The 17,916-nt window shown below is 45.8% G+C and overlaps 1 protein-coding gene across 1 annotated transcript; it reads left to right on the plus strand.

The window, feature by feature from the left end:
• Positions 1-521: 521 nt before the first annotated feature.
• On the plus strand, positions 522-17,546 carry LOC149357417 (uncharacterized). Its single transcript, XM_089576585.1, has 8 exons — positions 522-2,201; positions 2,285-2,326; positions 4,450-4,536; positions 6,238-6,485; positions 8,595-8,754; positions 9,307-9,375; positions 12,370-12,600; positions 16,623-17,546. The coding sequence occupies exons 4-8, from the start codon at positions 6,261-6,263 to the stop codon at positions 17,492-17,494; spliced, it is 1,557 nt and encodes a 518-aa protein (XP_089432711.1). The 5' UTR covers positions 522-2,201; positions 2,285-2,326; positions 4,450-4,536; positions 6,238-6,260; the 3' UTR covers positions 17,495-17,546.
• The last annotated feature ends 370 nt before the right edge of the window (positions 17,547-17,916 follow it).

The following is a 17,916-nucleotide window of genomic DNA, read 5'->3' on the forward strand; positions in this document are numbered from 1 at the left end:
GCTCGCAAAAGCTGAGGCCGAGCCAGCTCTCGGAGGGGAGTGGATGCGTTGCCCAGTGGTCGTCGTTACCACTTGCCATAAGTGGTCTTATTGCAGACATATTGATGGTAGCTTCATCAGCGATTGTAAAGGCCTCTTTGCTAGATTCTGTGAGTCTGCACCTCTGCATGGCTAAATTACGACTAAGAAGTCATGTTGATAGCCACCGCTTAGCCAGCTGTCAAAAAGAGGAGCAGAATGAACTGTTAGCTATTGCACTTGTAAGCTGATGAACTACTTCTGAAACTCATTAGTGCCTTGTTTTTGAAGACCTGTAGTTCCCAGAATTAGTGCTGCACTCAGTATGCTTAATAATATTTAGTACAGAAAGGTTTAGTATGGTCATTTTTTTTTTGCATTATGAAACATTTTTTGGCACACAAAAAGCACAGACAAGGAAAGAGCACACAATACAAATGCCAGACATCAATTGATGCTTTGCGTTGTGTGCTCTTTCCTCATCCATGTTTGTTGTGCACTGAGACAGTGTTTCATAATGAAAATTCAGAACCAACTCATCCAGCTGTTTACATTTAGTTCAGTTTGAATTGTTAGCCTGTCGCAGTGGCTGAGTGGTCCATGCTGCTGAGCCGAGGGCCCAGGTTACATCCTGTCTGTGGTGAAATAGAGCAGTGCAGAATGCGCTTGTGCTCTGTAATATCAGTGCATGTTAAACAACCCCATGTGGTCTAAATTAATCTGGAGTCTTCCGCTACGTCATTCTTCATAGCTTAAAGCTGCTAAATCCTAGAAACCAGAATCACACTTTTAATTGTAAACAAAACAATGCCTCTGCCACATGAGTGTTTCACAGGCTTTCAAACTGATAGTCTGTTGGCCTGAGTGTTGCTATACAGGCAGCTGAACGGGCATCAAGTCAGCAAAGCAGCCCTCGGACATATTTTGTAGTGACAATTCTGTTAAGTATGGATATGTGTTTAATTATGAGGAATTATGTGAGTTAGTTTTTGAAACCCATAGTTTGTACGAGATTTTGGTGCATGGTATTGAGGGTGCCTAAGACTGTATGCTGTTTGGGCAATTAAATATGTGCTCTCGAAAGTCTGCCAGTTTCCTTTCATAAGGTTTCTGATATAAACAGCAAGCTTCTTGTGGTAAGCGGCCGTGATGGTTAGCAGTCTATGGTTGAGGAAGGAAGGACCCGTGCTCTCACTGTAATGTAAGTTATCAATTGCTCGTACAGCTCTTTTTTGTAAAGTAAGTACTTTCACAAAATTGGTTGAGGTAGTCGTTCCCCAGATCAACAAACAATATTGTACATGCGAAAAGACTAGAGAGAAATAAATTTGTAGTTTGAATTTTCGAGGCAGTATTGTGCGAAATTTATTTAGGATACCAACAGAGCGAGCCATTTTAGTGCAAATGTAGTTTACACGATCTGTCCAGAGTAAATGTTCTTCAAAAATGACTCCAAGGAACATTGTAGAGCTGACACGAGTTATAGGAGCTTGCTCGAAGTGAATTTGGAAGTTGTTCGGAACTTCCTTATTTTTGGCTCTAAACAGTATGTACTTTGTTTTCCTGACATTAAGTTCTAACCTATTTGATTTTAACCAAACAGACAATTGGGATAACCAACTATTGGAGGCTGCTTGCAAAATATTACTATCTTGCCCTGAAAAAAATACGTTAGTATCGTCTGCATAGATTATAATGTTGTCTGCTGGATGAAGGTTGACGATATCATTAATATATAATAAGAACAACGGTGGTCCTAGAACGGAGCCCTGTGGCACACCAGACACAATCTGACCGATCCCAGATGAAATACCGTTAATGATAGTTGTTTGAGATCGGTTGTCAAGGTAGCTAGCAAATAAGGTTAAAGGAACGCCGCGTATTCCATAACACTGCATTTTTTCAAGCAATATCTTATGGTTAACCGAGTCAAACGCTTTCCTCATATCAAGGAATATGCCAACTGTTAGCAGTTTATTTTCTATGTTTTCAATTAGCTTTTCTTTGATTTCCAGTAAGGCGGCCTCAGTTGTTTTGTTTTTTTTTAAATCCGTACTGTTGCTTGGAGATGACATGGTTTTTGTCGAGATATTGAGAATGTTTGCAGGATCCTACAAGAGCGCCGAAAAAAAAGGTGCGGCGCTACGAGTTCACTTCAGCCCTAGAAAGCTCGGCAGTTTCTGGTAATTGAAATTCTCATATTTCTTTATTGATGAGAAATTATTTTGCATACTCAACAAGACGTTCATGTGCAATTCTTTTTTAGGAAATGAGGGCCACAACGATGTTGTACAGCTGCCGTCACCACGTAAGACATGAATTCTCATTTGTTAAGCCGCCGCGGTGGCTCAGTGGTTACGGCGCTCGGCTGCTTACCGGAAAGACGCGGGTTCGATCCCGGCCAAGGCGGTCGAATTTTGATGGAGGCGAAATTCTAGAGGCCCGTGTGCTGTGCGATGTCAGTGCACGTTGAAGAACCCCAGGTGGTCGAAATTTCCGGAGCCCTTCACTACGGCGTCCCTCATAGCCTGAGTCGCCTTTGTATGTTAACCGCCTTAAAACTAAAACACCATTTCTCATTTCTATTTAATGTAAGGTCGACATTGTGTTAGTTTTGATTGGGGATTTATGGTAGTATGCTTGCAAAATCTGGGAAAAAAACTCCACCGTAGCTAATTGCACTTGCAGAGAAATGGAACGTGCTCAGACTTGGCATCAGCTTTTTACATTTGCCATGCTCTCAGATCAGCAGTGAATCTGCCAGTAACCATTTCGTGGCAAACTCTCTTACCCACGTTAACAGTACTGCGAACAGGTTTCTATTCACATGACATATATTCCGCTCTCTGTTTTTGGTTTCGCCATGACAGTTTCTTTTGTGTCCTTAAATGTACCGCATTTTCCAGTGTATAAGACGCACCCGCCATATATGCAGGCTGTAATTGAAAAAGTTGCTATATAAGACGCACCCTTATATAAGACGCACCCCAGTTTTCCCAGTTGGGCTAGTGAGGATCAATTAAACACGCTTGCGCAACCATCACGAAATTCACCGTACTTGTGAGAAATTCTTAAGCAACGCTAAGTGGTCGAAAAAGGCAACACTCACGCCATTCCTGCCCACGTTTTGGAAAAAAAGAAAGAAAAACGAAAAAACTCTCCCACATGTCCATAAGAACATTTTATTTCTACTTAAAACCTTCGAAGTCTTCACCTTCGGATGCGCTATCAAAAAGTTCGCCCATTTCTGGTGGCAACGCGACTGAAATATTCTCTTCGCACTACGTACATGGAGCAAACAAAGTGGCAAAGGGTGGCTGAAAAAAGAACGCCGGCTTGTCCTGGCTTGTCTTGACAATGGCGAGAAGCGTGATTGTCGTCATCTTTTGGCATTTCACATTACTTTTGCTTGGGGCCTCCGAAACGGTGGTGTGTTTGTGATCCCGGAAGTCGTCATCCCCGTCGTTTCATGATAAAGTTCACCTAAAAAAAGTTGCGCACGGTGGTCCCCGTATTGAAGTATTAACCGTGTTACAACCGCTTCATTGCTAGTGATATTTTTTCGGTAAAAAAGGCTTGAACATGAACCTGAGTAATTTCTGAACTCTCTAAAAAAAAACGAAAAATTCGCATATAAGACGCACCCTTGTATAGGACGCACCAGCAAGATTTTTGAAAAAAGCCGCGTCTTATACACCGGAAAATACGGTACCAATGCACCATGCTGGTGCATGAGAAATGTAATTATTGAAGTACTATAGACACATATTTAAAAAATTGAAAACTGATTTTTCAGGAAAGAAAGTGGTGCAGTAATTCTCTCGCATTTCGGTGGACATTCATAAGAGAAGGGATAAAGGAGGGAGTGTGAGAAGAAAGGAAGAAAGAGGTGCCGTAGCGCCCTGGGATAATTTCAGCCGACTGGGGATCTTTAACGTGCACTGACATCGCACAGCACACGGGCACCTCTTGCGTTTCGCCTCCATCGAAACGCGCCGCCGCAGTCGGATCACAATGTTCTTTTATGTGTCATAGGTATCTGCATGATGTGACATTGTTTGTCACGTCAACTACTTGTCATGGAGGTGTCGGTTTTGATGGGTTTTGAATTATGAAGTCTTTGTACAGCCTGTGATTGAAACCAAATTAAAATATCTTTTCGGCCAAAGGAAGTGTTACTATTGCCTGGGGGGCATCTCTATATAACCAGGAATTTGTTTCTGAACTTCGTAATTTTGTGTCTATTGTGTTTTAAAAAGATCACCTGTATGCAAAACAGCCTGGCCATGCAACTGTTCTGTCCCTTCTCCAAAAATATCCTGAAGTAGCATTTCTGCATTCAATTAGGATAGAAATGTGACATTGTGGTTGTACACAGTAGTGTGTTCTGTACTTCCTGGATTGCCATCAATGACGCATGTTCATCTCCAGCCCCACTGAATCACGCTGGGGAGAGCGTGAACGAAAACAGTGCGCCACCCAGCAAGCTGGAGGGGTCGACAGCTGGGACTGTTGATGGTGAGATTTTCACTTTGTTTACTTTTGTGCAAAAAGAGAAATGCAAGCCAAACATGGGGACACAGTGAGAGGACAGAACAAATGCTGCTTGTCCCGTCTTTTCACTGTGTTCCTTTCTTTTAATTGCACTCCTATTTTGTCTAGTATCAAGTGACACAACAAAATATAGAAGCTAGATCTGCTTTGCCTTAAAGAAAAACAGCAAATTTTAAATTTCTCATTGTACCTGCTGCTGCCGAGCAGCAGTCAACGGGCCCAGAAAGACCTAGAGAATATACTTATTCAGGAAGATATTTGCACGGAGTTCTCCTCAGTGGCTCTTGAAACGGTGCTAGGAGCACATTTCTAGTTTCAAACTATGTGCTTTGAAAGGGGTCACTCTGAAAATCATCACATGTATTTCTCAAAAACGATTGTATTGAACTGAAGTGGTACTGGAATTTACAACCTAGTACTTCCATTGCTTTCTCCTCTTGTGATTCATAGTGGAGTGGTTGTTGTGTGCCCTTCCCAAGAGCTGTATGTTGTGCTTTTGTTGGGTTCTTTTGGATCCTTGCATTTCTGTTGCCTCTCTCGGCCTACATCACCACCAGGAAGCCACTCCTACGAATTGCACTCTACACAGTAGTCCCATGTTCTGTGCATTTGTTTCCTTACCAGCATAATTTGGTCGCTTGGTCGCGGTTGGTCAGCAAGGCCCATATTGTAATTTTTCAATGTCTTTCAAAGTATTTTAAAAGTTTACTGGTTGGAAGTCAATGCAGTGCCTTGGATGCAGCGAAATGTGCTGAAAAAAAATTAATTGCGCTATCACAAAGCTCCCATAAAGGGTGCTGAAGGAGATAAGCAGCCAATAATAGTGGCATGCTCTGAAGGAGGACCTCTTGCTTAGGAAAGAACTGAACAGCCTAACTGCCTTGTGGAGCACATCAGCTGGCTCCTAGTCTTGTCTTGCCTGCAGCAAAATGGATGCGTGGTAAGAGATAAATGTGACCTTGTTTTATGTCTCAACGGTTTGGCACCTCCTGTGCCTAGCAAGAAACATTTGGTCCATCTCTTTGTTGCATTTCGCCTGTCAGCTAAGGGCTATAATTCCATAAGGGCTATCTTTGTTGCAGTTTTAATGCATTGATCCCTGCCAGCACTTGCAGTTAGAACAGATGTCTACCTCCAGCATTTTGGCCAATGTGGGTTTTGCCGTGAGCAATACTTTCCAAATGGTGCAATGCTATATTAAGGGCACAGGCCTGCTCTGCTTTCTCGCTTCTATTAGCACATGCTTCTCATGACACTGGAAGAATCCATTTGCGACTAACTGCTGCCATCTCTGCCATGGTGCAATAGCAGTGGAAATGCCCATGAAGCAATGTAAAAATTGGCGAAGCTCATAGACTGAGAAGTCCTTTACACAACAAGGCTGCAGGTTCTGTGCTAGCTATCACACATAGAGCAGCTCCATTTCACCTAGGGGTTTGTCAGTGCATGGTGACATTTATGGCATTTAAATTAGGCTAGCAAGGAATATAACATGAATTAGAAGTGTCCTGGAGGATAAAAACTGGTGGAAGTTTAGGAGCATAGTACAGAGTGTGTTGCTGCCTACTGTTAGCCTCATACTGTTCTTTATTGTACCTCAGTGCGCAAATGATATTATTGCGCCCAGGTTAACCCTGCTCTCACTGAAATTGTTGATTGCTTCAGTTTCAGCTACCCTGCTGAAGCTGATGTGCCTGGTGCTGGAGATCCGACAGCAGCAGCGCGACTTAATGCAGCGGTTACAAAGGCTGGAGGATCATGTGCTGCTGCGGTCGGACCGGCAGCTGGAGCAGAGGACTCGGCCAGTGTCCCCCTCGCCACCGCCTCCCACCCTTGCACTGCCCGCATTCTCCCCCGAGGAGTTGGACACTGTGGAAGCTGCCGTCCAGGACGACAGCGTGGCTGCTGGACTGGTGATTTAATGTTTCTGATAATTCGTGTCTGGAAAAAATGAATGCCTACTAACGATTTGCATGCATAATGTAATTCCGAGGTTTGTGAAGAAATCTTGAGCTCCAAGAGTATTTGCATGCCGTGCTCTGTGAATAACATGCTCTTCATAGATATAATTCCTACTGTTGTGCTGGAGTGTGCTGTCACAGTGTGTTTTGTTAATGTAAATGTCTTGTTCATGAAAGTTGCTTGCTGATATACACACTGGCTGTTTCAGTGAACATTTTCAGGAATTCCTAAGAATAGGGAGTTCAAAATAGAAGAAATATTTGCAGGTACACACGCACAGTTATGCAGTAAATTATGTCCACCACTGCTGAGAGATCGTTCCTCCAAAAAAAAAAATTGTTTTCCCATATCGAACTTGCGCTTCTTTAGGAATTTTTGAGAGTGTTCACTGGAACGCCCTGTCGATTCCTTGTGTGGTGAGATTTACTGTTGGAAGCAAAAGTGGTACGCAATGCCCAGCCGGTAGCAGAGCTTGCAAAAACTGCATCACGTGTCGGGACAGCTGTTAGGGGACTCTTTATCTGCTCTTTGGCTCCTATCAATTTGTTGGGCTCAGTAGCAGTGCTGAACATGTGGCGCTCGCAATATTGCTTACGGCAAGTGCCAGTTGTCACATCATGTTTCAGCCACGCAATGCAAAGAAAATGCCACCTGCGAGACTGCTGTCGCATCAGAGCGTTTAGGCGAGAAGGAGCGCTAAACAGCAAACCAAGCTACTGATGCTGGTTCTGTGCGAAGCATTGCACCTGTCACATCTTGTAGTAGCTTGGTATTTGGCGGTGCAGTCACAGGCTTTTTTGGGGCAGTTGCTCTCAGATGGTGTCACTAAATGTCATTCGATATAGTTTTCCAGAGCTCTGCCGGTGGCCGGTCGTTGCATAACAGACTTGGTTCCAACAAACTTTTTTTCTCAGTCAAATATTTCTGTGATTACATTATTGTTTTACATCGATCAACAGCAAAAAAAAATCCCCTATGCTTTTGTTGCCTGTGGCTGCCTTTCTTCGTAGGTGTCTCATAACGAGCCCCTCATTTTCCTTACATTTGTCATTTATTGTTGTGCTGTTTTAATTTAGTTCAGCAGTGGACTTTGTAGCTAACATTAAGGATGTTGTAAGGTCTGTTTTACAGGAAGCTGAGCTTTCGGTTAATATACTGTTGCATGAACTGCTGTGAACACAGCTGGAAGTTGGTCCTCTCTCAGCGCGTCTTAATTTCGGCTAGGTTTCCCAAATAATGGGGCAGCTTTAACCCACCTCTTCCCTGTCTTTTGCTCACATTATGCACATTTCATTACTTAATCTGCTGCCAAAAACAAGCAACATCGTTTAATGAAATGTGGTTGCTAAGCACGCAGCTTTACTCAGGTGCTTGGGGATTTAAATAAGCGCCCTTTGTATAGCATTAATTAGACTGCTCAATTTCAGGGTAGTGAGCCCCGCCATGGTGGCTGAGTGGTTAGGGCACTCGACTGCTGAACCCAAAGACTCAGGTTCAAACCCAGCCGTGATGGCCAGTTTTCCATGGAGGCGAAAAGCAAGGCGCCCGTGTGCACTGTGATGTCAGTGGCGCATGTTAAAGACCCCACGTGGTCGAAACTTCCGGAGCCCTCCACTATGGTGTCCCTCATCATAGCCTGAGTCACTTTGGAACTTTAAGTTCTACAAACCAAATCAATTTTAGCGTAACGGCTGTGCAGAGAAAACACATCCAGCACATAGATATCTGCAAAAAGCATTATAGTTATAATATAATAATGTCCAAGATGCAAAGCATAATGGGTAGGAGTTGGCCACCTTTGCTTAATCGCTAAAGTTTCCCTGCTCTTAGTAAACTGGGAAAAAAAAGAATGTCCATATTGGTGGTGGTGCTTTCTGCTGATAGCAACTAGTCAAGCTATTGTATCATACAGAAATTATGCATTATGATTGTAGGTACTCGCATGGGCTGTTGACAGGTAGTCACACAATTGTCTTAGCTATTCGATTCTGCTAAACTAAATGAAATTATAATTGATGTTTGTGCCTAATAGCTTGTGCACCTGTGGTGTTTCTTTTCAGCGAAAGCAGCTGGTCCGCCTGGGGGGCAAGGGCCTGAGGGAGGTGGGCTCCAACATAATGACCGCCATCATGGGGGTGGCTGTACAGAGGATGTACAGCCTCCATGGCCGCAAGGGCAAGTGGTCATTTATTGCCCTGAAGTTATGCAAGGTGGCAACAGGTATGTTGTTGCAGTAGCTTTTAACTGAATTTTAAAAGATGAGTGGAAGAACATGCACCAGGTTCTGCTGCGCTTTGTTTTCTTTTCTTCTTTTCAGTTGATACTTTACCAGTTTTCTTTTTCATTACAGGTGAATATTTTGTTACTGTTTTTATGGGGGTAGTCATCTGCAGTTTTCTTCCATGTGCATCTGAAGATATATGAGTCAGCAGATGCCTTTCAAAGAAAGCCCTCCCACCAGTCACATCCATCTCTTGTCATGGATCGTAGTCGTGCCTTGTATCTGCCAGCCATTTGTGCTCCCATATGTTAGTAGTGCAAAGTGGTCGTCCGTGATGTCGCAGCAGCTTTATACAGTTGGTTAGAAGAGCTTTCAGGTGGATTTTCTCCTCAAGTTGTATTTGGATACTGTAGGCCTTTCATTTTGGCACGCACTTTGAGTTAACATGTACTTGTGGCCTTTTCTGTTTTCTCTGTTGCTGAAATAATCTTGATTTCTGTTAACGAGCAAAGTTTTTCTGCTGGCCTAAAATGAACGCTTATCTTATGCAGATGCCATCTGTGAGAAGACGGGGGCGGATGTGGTGGAAGCACAGGGGTTTATTAGGAAGTGGTTGCCAGGTTCGGTGGACCGTGGCGGCGGACGCAAAAGGCGTTTTGCCGAAGCGTTTCTGCCAAGTACCGCTGCCGGCCTGGCAACCACTGCGAGCCCCTGTGCTTCAGCCCCCAGCACAGTGCCCTCCCTTCTCCAAGCGGCCCCCACCTCCCAGAAATCCTCCTCCCGCGCGGCCTTGGCTCCTTCCCAAGGTCCCGCCTCCTGCGCGGCCCTCGCTGCCTCGCAGGACTCGCGCAACCGCGCGCCCCCAGCCACGGTGCCTAATTATTTAATAAATTGTTTCTCAGTTGGATTCTTTCGTTGCCTCATTTTGTTGTGCATGTGTATAGAAGAGATGATTGCAGCTTTGCAATGCCAAAACCCATGGCTTTCCCAATGCGAACATTAACTGGAATGTGAATATTCGCTGAACTGGAAATGCAATGGCATAAACTTCGGGCAAGCGTTAGCAGAAAGGCTGAACAGTGGCCTAATTGTGGTATGTCAAGCCGGTGTTGGTAGAGCGGCTGAAAGTGGGTACAATAGCGGCATGAATGTCGGTTCAGTGTTGGTAGAGCGGCTGAACAGTGGTCTGATAGTGGCATGAATGTCGGCTCAGTGTTGGTAGAGTGGCTGAAAGTGGGTACAATAGCGGTGTGAATATCGGTTCAGTGTTGGTAGAGCGGCTGAACAGTGGTCTGAGAGTGGCATGAATGTCGGTTCAGTGTTGGTAGAGCGGCTGAACAGTGGTCTGATAGTGGCATGAATGTCGGTTCAATGTTGGTCCGCACATCAGGCCAAGGTTGGAAAAAGTAACTTTTTGCCCCAATGCCGACGTCGGTACGACTTTCGAGCCGTTTTTGACCAGCATTATGCCAGCGTCGGTCCATTGTTGGTGTGCTGCTTGGGCCTCTCGCGCTTTGCCGTGGTGACTTCTAGGATGTCAAAGTCCGCGTCTTGCTGTTCTCGCACTTCACTGACCCCGGCTGACGCGCAGCAATTTGCGAAATGGTTCAGCTTGTGACACAAACGACACTTCTTTCCAAAAGCTGGGCATTGCTTAGGTTTGTGCCAGCGGTTGCACTTACGACAACGAAACTGTTTTTTTGCTTCTTTCCCCTCTTTCGAGGGAGCCGCGCGCCTCGAAATCGCGTCGACACTGTCGTCCCCTCTGTGCCAAACTTCATTCCGCTGTGCTAGCGTCTCTGCTGCTCTGCACATTTCCTCTGCTTTTTTCAACGTCAGCTGGTTGTCCCGCAGCATCTTCTCACGTAGTCGAGGATTACACGTGCCAAATACAATCTGGTCCCTTATCATCGATTCTTGCAGCGTGCCAAAGTTGCACTGTGCCGCTTGCTTTTTCAAGTCACGAACAAATTTTTCAAAAGGTTCTCCCTCCGCTTGCTTTCTTGAACGGAATACGTATCTTTCATGTACTTCATTGCTAACTTCGGCACAATAAGCATCAAACTTGCTCACCAAGGTGCTGTAGTTCGTCTTGTCTTCATTGTCGCCAAACTGGAAGTTGTTGAAGACGTCCAAAGCGTCGTCGCCAGCGATGCTCAACAGGAGTGCCGCCTTGGATGCATCCGATCTGGGCTGGTCCTTAGTCTCCGTCGCCTGCAGAAATAACTCGAATTTCTGCTTAAAACGCTTCCAGTTTTCTGTTACGTTACCAGTCAGCCGCAATGGCTCTGGTGTCTTCAGCAGGTCCATAGCACGCCGGACGCAGGGTCGATTTCCATAGGCCTCAAAGGGCCACTTCTGACACCATGTAACCAGCCGGAGGGACGACGCTTGCCGGCGTTCTGGGCCAGCCGAGTGGGACGCGCGCCGGCGTTCTGGGCGAGCCGAGCGGGACGCGTCCCACTCGGCTGGCCCAGAACGCCGGCAAGCGTCGTCCCTCCGGCTGGTTACAATTTATCACTCCAGATTTTTTCTTTTGTTAAAATACTGGAATGAATAGCAGACACTTTACGCGGAATTTATTTTGAGGCACTAGCCGCAAACCATCCGAGCAAAGGTTTTTTAAGCACCTCTATCGCATTGCGCTCTCTCAGTAGATGTTTTTCTTTATGCATTACTTGAAATGAATTTGCCATTGTTTAAAACTTTACCTTTTTTCACCTAGTTTTATGAACCACAGTGATAATGAAGAATTAAACACTCTCAATTAGCTTCACAACTGCGTATGTGTATTTTTATTGGAGATACATGCATTTGTTCTAAGATCATATTTTAAATGAATACGATCCCTTGAGGTGCTTGGCTTAGAAGTATAAGACGGGCATCCCGGAAACTTTGATGGGATTGCGCCTGGGCGAAGGCGCAGATGCGAAAGTGGTGCAGTGGTGGTGCGCCCTGTAACCTCGTCGATGTCGGAGGCCTCTCGCACGGTGTCAGACTCAATGAAGTGAAGCTGGCAAGCCTAGAAGGACGTGTAATTTTAGTTTAGCAGCTGTAACTTGGAAAGAGAGTTTTCTTGAAAGGCTGCATTCGCTACCTGCAATGCTAACCAGCGGCTTAGTTTAAATACACTATTTTTTACAGTACATGCGCTTAAGCTTATCGTATTTTGCAAAAGTAACTATTCTTTGAAGAAGCTTCGAACATCTAAGCCCCGTTTCACATGCTGCGACTAGAACGAAAATAGTCGTCCTAGTCGGTGACGCCGCAGTGCGATTTTCGGTCAGTGCCTTCACATGCAACGCTGTACTCAACGAATTCGGTCGGCGTGACAAGCAGGGTTGCTAGATGTCTGCTTATGCAACCCGTGAATAAACACGACTGTAATGCAACATGGAATGTGTTTATATTATATTATTCATGCGTACTTTTAGATACCAGGTAACATTTCATATGTTTTTAGTAAAGTAAACAGTTTTGAATTATTCAAAAAGTACGGTGGTGCGCTGAATGAAACCCTTGAGACGTGAAAATAGTGCGGGCCACCAAGGCGTCGATATAACGCTTGGGCTCGCGCTGCTCGGGCTCTCCCCGCAATTTGGCAATGGCGACAGTCGGAATGTACGATCCCGAAGGCGTGCGCCTTTTGATACTCGAGGAGTACTACCTCCTCGAGAAAAAAAAGTTGCTGATTGCCATGGACCCAGACAGCGTCTGTGAAGCGGAAGACGTCGACACGCCGGCGCTTTCCGCTTCCTTCGATGCCGAAAATCGCCGGCTCCTGTTGCTCGAGGAGCACTGCCTCCTCGAGAAGAAGTTGTTGGAGGGCCTGCCGACACCGAGGCGTTGGTGGGTGCGGCCAGTCTGGGAGAACAGGAAGGCGGAGTCTGAATTTTACACAGCCGTGAGTTGAGAACTTTTAATGCCGCCTTGTGTGTTTTTTCGCATATTTGCTGCTTGCTGAGTCTAGCCATAATCGTGGTGTGCAGATGCCACTCCTGATCTCGGGAGACCGAGATTACTTTCGGGGCAATTTCCTCGCTGGCGTCCCAGAACCCTCCTCGCATCGCCGCCCGTCCTCCTCCGCTCCCCTCCTCGTCCTCTTTTTTTCTTTCACGGCTGTTGCGCTCTTAGGTCTATTCCTCCGGCGAGTCTGCCTCCGCGCACCGCCGCCACGAATCTGCGCGTCTTCTGGACCACGCGGTCTGTGTTTAATATTTTTCATGTTTTATAGTTTAATTTCTTTATTATTTTGTTTCTTTTCATATTTGCATTTTTTTATTTGTTTTATTTCACTCACGAAACCCGTGCGTTCACTAGATGTGCCTTTTCTCTAATATTTTTCGTGTTTTATGATCTAATTTATTATATTTTTGTTTCTTTTCATACTCGCAATTTTTTCATTTGTTTCATTTCACTCACGAAACCCGCGCGTTCACTAGATCTGCCTTTATTCTTGCTCAAACCGTGTTCGTGGCGGCGACTACCATTGAACTGCCAAACGCCCTGGTTCGATTCCCAGTCTCAATAAAGTTTTTTTTTTTGTTTTCTTCGCCGGAACTCGAACACACTTGCTAGCATTCCCTGCTCACGGCGGTATGAGGCATTAAAGGCTTTCGCCTTAATAAAGCGATTCTGCTCGTATTTTCTTTCACAGGTGTTCTGCTCCTGGCGAGCTTCTAGGGCGTCTGGCTCGCGATTTTCGCGTTGCCCTTCGAGCCATTTGTGTGGCCGGCACGTTCCTCGCGCAAAGAAGGCGACTGCGCACGTACTTAAAATGGCGTTAAAGGGCGATTCACACGACGGTCCGTTCGCCCGCGGCCCGCGCACTACCTGGTCTCCTTCCGTGATATTCTCTCGTATTACCGAGACAAACGAATGGAATACGCGCCCCCCGCTCCGTCCCTCACCATAGCGCAGGCTGCACATTGGCGACAACTACAAACCCGGACTGCTCAATACCCAATACTGCTGCATGCCCGATACCCAGACCAATTCTCGTCATCATGCAAACTTTTGCGGCAAACCAGGCGCCCCTACGATTTACATCATTGGCAATAAACGTTTCCACCACCACCTACGTGTTCATGCGTCAGCACATTGAGAGGCGCGCTGACCAGGCCGCGGTCCAGAAGACGCGCAGATTCGCGGTGCGCGGAGGCATAGCCTCCTCTATTTTTTCTGTGCCTGGTCAAAGGCTGCTGAAGCGCCGTCTGACTCCGCCGTGTTTCTCCGCGGGGCGGCGCTGCCATCCCAGGATGGATAGAGTTCCTGTATATGCTCCCGCAGGGAGCAGAGTTGCGCGAAGGTCCGCCATCATGTTCTAAGCTGTGCGGGAAAGCCACTTCTCGTACGTACAGGGGCTGCGTAGCTCGCTGTGTAGGGCGCTTGGGCTTTTTTTTTCTCCTTTAAATAGATTGACTTGATGGCAAGTTTCTAAACGTAACGCTGAAAACTGATCTGTGATTTGGCCAGGGTGTGCATACAGCACGAAAAAAAAATCGCCAAAGGTTAACAGCAAATCGTAATCATGACAAACTGACGAAAAAAGACTGGAAACGGCCTACGAGTTTTTTTTTTCTTTCTGGAACTAGTAATTTCAGAAGAACAAGCAGTTCTGTTCCAGATGAGACAGCGTCTGTCCCATCCTGTCTTCCTGCGTGCACGTCTTAAGAACAAAAAGAGTATAGCGATGAATTACTTTTTTTCACAACTAGCACAGCCGTGTCTGTACGAGTTATACGCGGAAAATACGAAAACGCATCTCTCTAGAATCACATTAAAATAATTGTGGAACTTGTTGTAGGCAAGCAGACTAAAGCAATGGGAATGCATTGAACAAGGCGAGTCTGACATAACGAAAAAATTAACACTCAATTGCTTGCCCAACACATTTCACAAAATGTATCCCGTTGGTAAATGCAGTGATAGTTCGGATCTTTAAAGGACCTTGAAAGTACTCTTACACGTGGATCTTATTTAACTTTCCTCATTTTTTATCGAAAAGCACTATCGTTTCACCTTAGTTATTAAATTGCAATAGTTGTTGATTCCTGTGGTAGGTTTTCGTGCCTGCTTCATCCTTATTGTTCGGAAAAACTAATTTAATGTTCCGCTTTGCATTTTTGTGCTCCTTCTTCGTAGATTCGGCTTAGTTCGCAGTATCAAGACATTTCGGGACTCCTGGGTTTTTTTAAAGCCGGGGTTATAGGCTGATTTGCTGTCTTCTAGCTGAAATTATTCGCGGCATCAAGATTTGCGACACTTGTTTACATGCCATTTTCGCCTATCCTATCGTCACATCTCTCACTTAATCCTTTTTTAGATGGTTTTTAAGGGCATTTTTACTAAGAACAATACTTTATAGCGTAGGCAGACAAATGGTTTAGGGGGTTATAACTGCCCAAAGCGACTCACGCTATGACAGGGAACAGTACATGGCCTCTAGAATTTCGGCTCCATCGAAATTCGACAGCCGCGGCCGGGATCGAACCCGCGTCATTCGGGTCAGCAGCCGAGAGCTATAACCACTAAGCCACCGCAGCGGCTGCATAGGCAAATTAAATGTTTATGCAGGTGAGACTGGCATCGAAATGTAGCAAAACTTTGCATGGAATTTGCTTCTCAAACATTCATTGTCCCTTATATTTCACCTCGAACCATCACTACAGAAGGCTCGAAGCAGCAGTAGAGTAAGCAGAGCCTGCCCTAGTGAAGGGCCAAAGAGTTGCAGATGCAGACTGTAAATTCTGTACAATTTTAATGCAGTGATATGCTACAAATACTTCTTCGAGGGACAGGTATAGGCTCAAACTAGTATCCATAAAAGGACACTAAGTGAAAGATATAGACAAACAAGATTTTCGTTGCCTGTTCCTTATTTGATAATGTGTGTAAGAAAAAAAAAACTAGTGATTTGTTCAAGGTAAACAAATGTCGACAGATGAAAAATGTTTCTACCAATACAATTCTGATCTCGCTGTCGAAACAGGCAAATGTTGGTTGTGATGGCACTGGTAGATCGTGAAACATGTTACAAATTTTTATTTATTCATCAGTACTGTAAGCCTTTCAAAGCCGCAAACAGGAGAGGTTCATTCTCAAGAGCCACTTGAGGCGCCGACGCACTTCGGCCGCCGACCTTCCACATGGCACTGCGTAAAACGCTTTGCCGTTTCCCTGTGCGGTTGCTGCAGTTTGGCGCACTGCACCCAGTCATAGCTGACGAGTGCATCCGTCACTGCCACTTCAGAACACCAAACCTGACGCCACAGGTGTGCACGGAAAACAAATGAATGTAGCCGACGGCGCGGGCACACTGAGGCGTCGAGCTGACAGCTCGCTCGGCGCTGCACCTGTGAAGTCAGCTTCTCCGCGGAGGGTAGAACACATGACGTCACGAAAATCATGTGACCGCCTCTCGGCGAATGGCGTTCGGAGCGGCGAGGGAAAACAGACGCGCAACTCTGCTACCTTAGGTAGCATATACAGGAACTCTAAGGATGGATGGGCGTGCGCGTAGTTGCGGCCGGCTGCAGGGGCTTCGGCGGCCGCGGAATAAATGTGGCCTTTGCCTACTCCACAAACGACCAACTCGTCCTAAGCCATTACCAAAAGTATATAAAAGCAAACATTCGACAACACAAAAACGACGTCCGCAACTATGCAAGAAAGCGCGCAGTCCTCTAACCGAACATTCCTAAGACACACAATCAACATCGACGAAACCAGCACACTCAGAGCCGGAACAAGTTAGCAAAAACGCGCCTAATCCTTGTGCACTGAAATGCGCAGCAACCCGGAATAAAGCGGCGCTAAAAACAGATTTCGAATTAGCTGAATGAAGCCCGGCCGGCGACCGAAGCAGACGGCCTGTACAAGGCGCCGAAGAAAAACAACAACACAAGCAAAGCGACAAAATCAAACGTTGAATGCGTCAAATACCTCATTGCTAAAGAGGGGTTCAAGTTTGTTCTGACCAGAAAGTTTTCTTCGGACCCCATAGAGTCGTTTTTTGGCTGGTTAAGGCGGTCTGCAGGAAGCAATGATCAGACAGATGCTAGAGCGGTACTCGCTGGCGTAGAGGCCTTAAAAACTGGGTTAGTGTCTGCTTCCCAACACAGCAACGTAATAGAAGCGGAAAGGCAAGCACTTGGAGCACTGAACAGTGCACAGAAACTTGCAGTCACCCAGCGCGCGGACGACTTTCCACCGGAGGCGAAAAGTCTCCTTGAAGACCTTCTCAGGACACAGAAAACGTTGCTGCCAGCGCCAGACACTGCAGCACTTGCGATGTTAGGAGGTTATTTGGCTCGCGTCGTTCAAGAAAAAATTGATTGCAGCAGCTGCAATGCTCTTCTCACGCGACCAGCCTCATCTGCGCCCAGTGACAGTTTGATCCGTCTTCAGGACAGAGGAGGCCTCCTTTATCCTTCAACGCAGTTTTTGTATGTTCTGTACGCCCTCAAGAGCTACGTCGAGGTGTTGCTCAACAAAAGACGGTTCTTATCAAAACCCCTGCAAGCTGCAGTCAACAATGCAGTTGAGGCTCTTGCAGAACATGGAGCACTGAAATGCGAGCTTGCGTCCAATGACCACCACAGCCAGCTTCTGAAACTCATCTGCGGAAAGTTTTTCCGCCCTGTTTTTGCGAACTATGCCTTATCGGTGACGGACAGGAACGATGTAGTGAAACCGCTGACATCAAAGCCTCTATCTAGAAAGATTTTGAAGTTGTGAAAACATTTTTGCATGTATGTTTTATTCTATATACGACAGTAAAATTTTTTCCATTCACTCATCTGCTTATATATTGGGTCAGATACGACCTATGCTAAGAATACGTGTTTTGTACAAAGAGGCACAGTAACAATTACCGTCGATATAGCTGTAAACTTAGGCATTCATCTCGGTACTGGAGCAACGTTCGATATGTATGCCCGGCCGCCGATTTCATATTTTCCTTGATGAGCAGCTTTTACTGAAGTACATGTGCACATGGCTTAACAAAAACAATTTAGCACTTTAACCATCGTGTCCGCACATCAATCTTACTAAACGGAGAGTAGTATACACAGTAGCAGAATTGCGCGCCGTCTTTTACGCTGCGTGCAACTCCTGCCGCGTCGTCTGCTCCATCCTTAAAGCCCCTCGATAATTTG

Source organism: Amblyomma mixtum, chromosome 3 (genome assembly GCF_055824585.1).
Source record: "Amblyomma mixtum isolate Tamu chromosome 3, ASM5582458v1, whole genome shotgun sequence".
NCBI lineage: Eukaryota > Metazoa > Arthropoda > Arachnida > Ixodida > Ixodidae > Amblyomma > Amblyomma mixtum.

Coding starts and splice junctions, on each gene's coding strand:
- LOC149357417 (XM_089576585.1), top strand. CDS start 6,261: ATGTGCCTGGTGCTGGAGATCCGACAGCAGCAGCGCGACTTAATGCAG. Junction 6,486..8,594: donor ACAGCGTGGCTGCTGGACTG/GTGATTTAATGT, acceptor GTTTCTTTTCAG/CGAAAGCAGCTGGTCCGCCT. Junction 9,376..12,369: donor TATTAGGAAGTGGTTGCCAG/GTTCGGTGGACC, acceptor CAATGGCGACAG/TCGGAATGTACGATCCCGAA.